Here is a 7,890-nt window from a genome sequence, read left to right as displayed (position 1 = left end):
AGTTTACAGTTGTTTATTTGTTATGTACTTATTATAATAAGCTTGGAACGGAAATTGCTAAGTATACACATTTTTGTAATTTTTGCACCATAACAGGATAATATTCTAGCAAATTATCACATATTTAGGATGTAGTACCACTACCTTGAGGAACAGATAATGCCCGGTGGTACACACTCACATGGCTGGTCTCCTTGTGACCCGACATATGTACAGCCGCCATTATAGTTTAGTGGATACAAAATTTAGATTTTTCACAATTGTTAGTGTATATATTAGCGCCATTTGTTTTCTGGGGATGATAATTGCCGTAGTGTTTATACTTTTTAAAACCGGCTTGAGAGCACATGTGTTGTATTTTCGACGGTTTGTTATAGATGACCAATTACCAACGCATCTGTTATTATAGCCATAATTTTTAATAACCTTTTAACGTTATCAATTTTGATACAGTTATTAAAAGTTGATGTTTTATACAAATATACAATGTTCAATAGATTTTTTACATTGTTTAAGCGCATAGTTAATAGCATTTAGGTTTGCTGGTGCCTTTATCAAGACTGCGTAGTCTGATATTTGCTAGGATAGATCATAGAGCATATTATGTCCAGCGACAAAACCCAAATTCTCAAAATTTCCGAGACAACATTTGAATACAGTAAACTTCTATTAGCACTTGTATTTTGAAGAATTTTAAACCAGTCTGGGTTATTAGACAAAGTGCTTATTGCATTCCGCCTTATATATTATTTTGGCAAAGTTTTTTATAAAGTATTAGATAAATATTGTGCTTTACTACGCTCTCTAGTGCCAATAATAATATAAGAACTTTATATAGAAGTTTTTTCGTAACGTTTTGATCTTTTTGATTAAGTATTAACAGAACGAATAAATTATTAACCATAAGTATTTTTAAGGCTGATTTTTTTTCAGGGTGCCATTTTTTTTTTAGAATTTAGTAGGTAACTATGTTTGAATAGCATGGCGTCAAATTCAGTAGTTACTAAATCAGACAATTCATTTTTATATAAATATTTGTACTATTATTGTAAATATGCCATGTAGATGTAGCTTTTGGTTTATTTGCATTACAGATAGTGCAATCCACGAAGACACGCCCCACTATTCCTCCTAACCGTTTATAGTATATATGTGCAAGCTTTCGTCAATGTTGAGTGTTATCGCACTATATGTATCTTTAAACCAAACTCTGCCTCATAATGAAGATAATTTATCTGCAGTAGTTTACCCCAGATTTTGGTGATTTGATTTCTTCAAACTATCTCGTGAAACGCACTATACACACCCACACTACAATGAATAGCTGACGGTTCGCAACTGACGCTAGGAGCAAACTCTCCGCACCCCGCGATTCCCTCAACCAAAAATTGGTGGGGCGTGTCTTCGTGAATTGCACTATATATACACCATGCTCATAGTTGGATATTGTCTGTGATATCTTTTTTTTAGAAAATGTTGCAATAACAAGTATTAATTGATTGTAATGGGTGTAACAATATCTACAATATTAACACATTAACCGCTAACATCGAGGTTTCCGTCTCCTAGCATTCCGAATCTTTATACTGTTTATAAGTACAAAATAAAGAATATATTCCATAAAAAATGTTTGTTTTTTCAGAGTTCATATTAGTGGATATTTTTTCCGAGAAAATAAAAGGATTAAATAGCTTTGAAAACCACAAGTTTTATTTCAATAAAAGGTGTCTCTGACACAATAGTTTACAACTATAAATTGGAATAATAAACATTTTCAAAAAATTTAAAGTAAATTTAACAATAGAAATGATAGACAAATTTTCAATACAAATCTTATTAATGCGATTCGAGTTTTATATTCGAGACAAAAAAATTAAAATAAGTTCATAACATACTGTGTTCACTATAGGGTAAGACATTTTTATATCCGGCGTCAAGTAATAAAATGTTATATTATTATATATTTCTCGAATTCTAAGTTAGCCAGCGCTTATTCGTCAAAACATAAATAGAACCTTACACTGCAGTAAATAAACGATTTTATAGTTGACCTATTTTGTATTGATTTTCATGACGTCAATCCGTATTGTGACTACAAAGCAAGCTTTAGTTCACATGACCTTATGCCGTCACAATTGAATACAAGATTCAATAAGTACGTTCATTAAAATACCCAATAATACACAAAAAAACCTTGTTAGATACTAAATAGGAAATGGTTTAGTTCAGTAACTTTACAATAATTTAGACTTATACATAGTTTCAGACATGTATTACTTACAACTAGTGAGATGTATTTGGCAAACGGTCGTAGAAACAATTAGAATACAAAAATAATTTATTATTTCAATGCAAATTAGAATTCATTTCTAATAAATAGTATATTCAACCAATAAATATGTACGTATGACTTAATTTAGCTGAAATAATATGCCAATAAACGCTAAACCGCCCACCTTCAGTGCATTAAGTATAGCATGTAAGTTATACGTATATGTGCTATTTATTCTAATATAACTATGTAGTGACCGTGCGATTTAAGTGTAAATTACGAAAAAATAAATGCAACATTTAATACCTAAGAGGAAATCTAATGTAAATTTGTTCTAAAACTTAGTTTACTAGTTTTTATATTTAAGGCTCGGTACAGACGATCGACTCGTCGCATCCCCAAAATGTCCATCATTATCGTCTTTGGTAAAAGCGTTATTTAATTTGGTAATCGATAATCCCTTTTACTGATTTCATAACAATACATTAAACGATATTAATTTAACGGTCTGCGTTAAGCAATACACATTGAGGCCGCCGACATATGTTGGCAACTTTTTGTCGGCGGTCTAGTTGGCGGCTTCACTTACTACACGTCGGAAAATTTAGTCGGCGGCTTGAGATGAGAAATTAATTTGGCAGTCAGTGATTGCCGCATGTCGATAAAGGTTGTGCCGGGCAACTGAGCGCAGGCGTACCCAAGCCGCCAACATGTCGGCGGGTAACACGCGCAGGCGCATGTTGCCGACATGATTATTTTCATACAGGCCGCCGGGTTGTGTCGCCGGAGTTTGTCGGCGGCCCGGCGGGCTCAGTGTGTATTGCGCTTTATAGAACCTTTGCTTTGTTCGAAACTCGACTCGCTCATCAGTATCGAACCTAAAGGTACAAGAGTCTATGTAGCGCTACAGCGTACTCTAAGTACAACATTTTTAAATTCGATCCAAATTCATTCGCCTTTCTACATTCGATGTGTTGATTTATAGGCTTTCCACAATCAATCTTTTAGCCTCTAAACAAAAATATTAATACAGGTATATCAAAGTACATCTTCATCCTAGCAATATAGCACCGGTCTTAAATCTAGGTGCCAAAGTGTAGCCATTCTTTTTACATAGATTTTGCTACACATTGTAACCGAGACATACAATGTGTTTCGATAGGAACAGAAATTTAGCTCACACAACATAACTTTATCACATAACTGATCAATCGCTTCCTTTTCCATACTTTCCTCGTTAATATTTCTATGATTTTATACTAGATCTTAATTGATTCTACTGATTTAGAATTAAATACATTGGCACTAAAGGTAATCTATACCTGGAAGAAAAAGGTTTAATTGACAGCAATTTATGGTGCTTAGAAACGAGTGTTATTAATCACATGTTTACTGAGACCCTAATGTACTACAAGACATATTCGTGGGTTATTATGTCACAAAATAAATTAACTAGCAACAATTCAAATCAGACACTTTGTATTCGTACAACTATACATATCTATTTATTTTGTGACAGTCATCTAAAAGATATCCAAAAAACGACTAGTTATGGCAGTAAGGTTAGGTAGACGTGCGACTAACGAGGTGGCGACGCGGCTGCGATTCTTTGTCGCAGTCGTGCGAATTTCCCATGTACTAGTCGCAACTGTGTGCGCAGGCGCGTAGATAGCTCCCTTTGAAGCGCCTGCACTTCAATCAACTCACGGCGAAGCTGTTGGTAGTCGGACCGAACCTGATTAAATATATAGTGACTGTACAATAAGTGTTTTGTTCGATTAAAATTGTTTGAAAATTACATGTTTAAAGTTTAAACGCGTCGAAGTCAAAACAACCTGTCAAGACATGTATGTGTGTTAATTATCATATTTTATATAATTTTATGCCCTGCATGTTAAAATTGAAGAAACACATACATGCCTATTTAAGGAATCAAAAAATGTGTAGGACTAATATATAATATTGATACCATTTCTCTATATTTTAATTGTCCGTCACACACATGTACACATTCTTTGAAACACTATTGTACCTTTTAAGTACACAAAAGCTGAAAGGGAACTAACAACGTCATAGTCAAGTAAATGGCATGAACTGTGAACATGGTTGCCCATGGGAAGTAATTGTGTGAAGTGATGTTGCACTGAAAATATTAAGGCTACAAAGTAGCTGGATAACTTTGAAGTCCATTTTGTTTTACCTCCTTGTATGGGTAATGAATGTCTGTATTGTCGTTATAGCCAGTAATATAAAAACTTTGATTATGGAGCTATTTAAGATAATCTATTTAATTCTACTAATATAAATAGATTACCCAGCTACTTCCAGTCTTAATTTCCTTTAAAATCGCAACTCCTGCAACAAAACTAGAAGCCCTAGATAAAGCGACACTGGTTCCTGTTGAGTAGGCCTTCAACAGGGCTTAAACTTTGTACCACATTCAAGCCCGTTTCTCGACTAATGTCAACAAGCAATATTTATAGTTTGCCATTTATTATTAAAACAATGGCTGGGAAAAAAAAATCTATTCAAATAAATTTAGGTCAACTGTACATCTCATCACAAAATACAACAGACATTGTGTGAAATGTTTTTAATTATACAAAACAGCAAACTATAAAAATAGACAACAGAACACTAAATATTCTCTGACCTTTCCTCAACACAATAATGCAAGGGGCTGAAAAAATAAAGATTTCTATTTTATATCAATTTAATTAAAATAATTATCCATATGACAATTACCCCAAATAAAATTTCATAAGCAACTCTGATATTAGTGGGTAGTATGTGTATATTTGATTGTTAAATAACATAATATAGTTATTATTTATTTATCCTATTTATTTTAGAATATAATAATTTTGTTTTTATAACTCTGGCAATTCTCTTTAAATTATGAATTAATTAATCACTTAAATGTACATAGATAAACGAACATATTTACTTTTACAAATAGATTCATTAAATATGCTAATGGAATGTGTAAATACATCACATTCAAAAGTATTTACTCACATTTATCACCTTCTGTATGTTTGACACAATGCCTAAGGAAATATTTTAACCCAATTAAGTCTTGTTCTTTTTATTGCTTATGTTAAGTATTAAAAATAGTCTTAAACTTTATACTTACCTCAGAAACAGATTTCAGTAAATTGACAATACAAACATCCTGGTTGTTGATAGGAGCCACTATATCCATCCCCCCTCCATCAAGTTTCCATTCCATCAGATCAAGTTGTTCATTTGTTTGTTTTACCTAAACAAACATACTAACTTTCATACACTCTTTTCTATTGTGGCTTTAATAAATATTATAGAGAGAAATAATTGTAATTAAGTTTTATTAAATACACTTTATTAATATTATTTGTTGACAAGATGGTTAATAATATTCGAAGTTAAAGGAAAAATATCCTTTTAATTTTTTATATGTAAAAAATTAAATAATGAGAATTTAAAGTAATGTGAATTCATTTTATAAAATATATCATAATAATTAGCTACTCCGTTATATTATAATAGGACAGCGGCTGGTTGACCTAAATAAGCTCACCTGTCTTAAATCTAAGCAAATAACATGGGAAGTCTTTTTTTAACTTACTGTATCGTCCAGTTCCTCAATTGTAACCTCTTTCTCTGTCATTCTATGAATTAAATATAGTGTTTTAATTTATATTTTTGAATACACATTAATTTACTAATAGACGAGAACCAAGCAGAAAAGAGTATTTTTAATTTGAGACTTGAGTTCCTAATCTGTCACTGACAATTATCAGGCAGCAAGAAACAATGACATCTGTCGTCAAGAGTAACTCGACATCATCGTTCCAATACTATGGATTGTCAAACAATTTCTTATCTGTGCAAGACGTAGTATTTACATATTTATACTGATTACTGCTACATATATGAATAATTTAAAAATAATATTGGATTTTATTATCTTATATAATTTATTGATAAATTTGTACAATGTTGACATAAGAAAAAATACATACATATTTTGATATACTTGCAGAGATAAATTAAAAATCTACTTAGGGGAAGGTTCGAAGGGGACCCTTCGTACCGTTTTCACATTTTATTTTTCTATAAATCAATCACCTGATAGCTTAAATTTATCGACTATATTCTAACTATATGAGATTCATATAAAAAAATGACAAATGATTTCATCTGATGTTTCAACCATAATGATTTAAACTCATTCTGGAATATGTACGAATCTGTCCCAAAAACGGGGCACCTTCGTACAGTGTTGGGGGTACCTTCGTACGCTGGGGAGTAGTTCCGTACGTGCGATTTAACTTCAATAAAACAAAAATAAAATACTTTTCTTATAGTGAACAAAAATTACATAGCTATTCTTATGTAAAACAAAACTTAATTCGTTATCTTAAATTTAGAATCGCATTTTTTAATCTTTGGTGCGGATTAGCACTTCTTATTTTCGGGTGTGTCAGTATAAATTCGTGATTTTCCTGGCCGTCGTCTTTTGTTTTATTACTTCTAACAAGATACGGATAGGGTGGAAATGCCTCTGGTGTCAAAACTGTCTTCGAAGGAACTACTATTTGATGGATTGGTTAATTATTCAACACCTTCTCGGCACATAATATCGGTTTTATTTTTATGTCAAACCGTCATATTGATGTGCCTTCGGAAAACATACAGCATTGTATAATGAAGATGTGTTTGTTATCTGCTGGTGGATGTATAAAGTACAGTATAAAACACAACGCTATGATGATTATGAAGAATTAAAGTCAGGGCTTTAGCTAAAGTCGTTATTATTTATGCAATTTTCAATTAATAAAAATTCCTCGCTAGGAGGTATATTACTAAGCGCAGTTTTAATACTTTTGTCCGAAATCGCACTTATTAATCTTTTACGCCTAGTTTCTATACATTCCGCTTGTTTTCCGCATACAATTTGCAGGGTTTGATTATGCAATTTGTGAGAAGGTGATTCATTACCAAAAATATAGGATATTTTTGTGAAAAGATTAGCGGCTTTTACTTCCGTTGGGTTATTACGAGTCCAGTCTATGATTTTTTTGTAATCCAGATTGTAGTAATTCCCTTTGACATTAGAGCGCGTGGGTATTCGCAGCCATTATTTCCTCTGTTGAGGCCAAGAAATCTTTTTATTTGTTAAGACAACATATTTCGTCGTTAATTTTCAGGTTACAAAAGCCTGGAGACGCCAGGGCTTTTTTGGATCTAATATGTTGCCACGTGGGAGTATTAAAATGTTGGAGTTTTATAAGCTTAATATATTATTATATATTTATTTTGTAATTTTATTTTTCATCGGCCTTCTAAATAATCTTTTTATCATCAATATTTGTGCTACCTACCCCCAAGTCCAAAGATTTCGATTTTCCGGTCGACGGATTAATAAAAATTCGCTAAAGTAGTTGGTCGGTCGGTGGGTACCCTCGTCATTGGACGCACTGGCGTTGACATTTGGTACATATTGTTGATGCATTATAAAATTTGTGAGGAAACTCACCTGATTATATAACGCGTCGATCATGGGATCGACCGTTACTTGTGCTACTCGTTTCCTTTTCTTTCGTGGCGGTCCCTCGCGCTCCGAGTCGCTATAA

At 32.6% G+C, this 7,890-nt stretch overlaps 2 protein-coding genes across 2 annotated transcripts in view; both read right to left on the bottom strand.

Moving 5' to 3' along the window:
• LOC125062884 (collagenase-like) overlaps window positions 1-7,890 on the bottom strand; it is a 39,675-nt gene extending 31,785 nt beyond the window's left edge. The window contains exon 1 of the mRNA XM_047669114.1: window positions 7,794-7,890. Within this exon, the coding sequence (XP_047525070.1) occupies window positions 7,794-7,817 (24 nt within the window). The 5' untranslated portion in view covers window positions 7,818-7,890. The remainder of the gene's footprint in view (window positions 1-7,793) is intronic.
• Window positions 1,689-6,045, bottom strand: LOC125062909. Its single transcript, XM_047669123.1, has 3 exons — window positions 5,880-6,045; window positions 5,409-5,534; window positions 1,689-4,007 (listed from the first exon to the last, which is right to left on the bottom strand). The coding sequence occupies exons 1-3, from the start codon at window positions 5,919-5,921 to the stop codon at window positions 3,852-3,854; spliced, it is 324 nt and encodes a 107-aa protein (XP_047525079.1). The 5' UTR covers window positions 5,922-6,045; the 3' UTR covers window positions 1,689-3,851.

The sequence above is a fragment of the Pieris napi genome, chromosome 2, assembly GCF_905475465.1.
Source record: "Pieris napi chromosome 2, ilPieNapi1.2, whole genome shotgun sequence".
NCBI classification, from domain to species: domain Eukaryota; kingdom Metazoa; phylum Arthropoda; class Insecta; order Lepidoptera; family Pieridae; genus Pieris; species Pieris napi.
The sequence above is the reverse complement of the archived record's forward strand: the minus strand, read 5'-3'. Positions and strand labels throughout refer to the sequence as shown.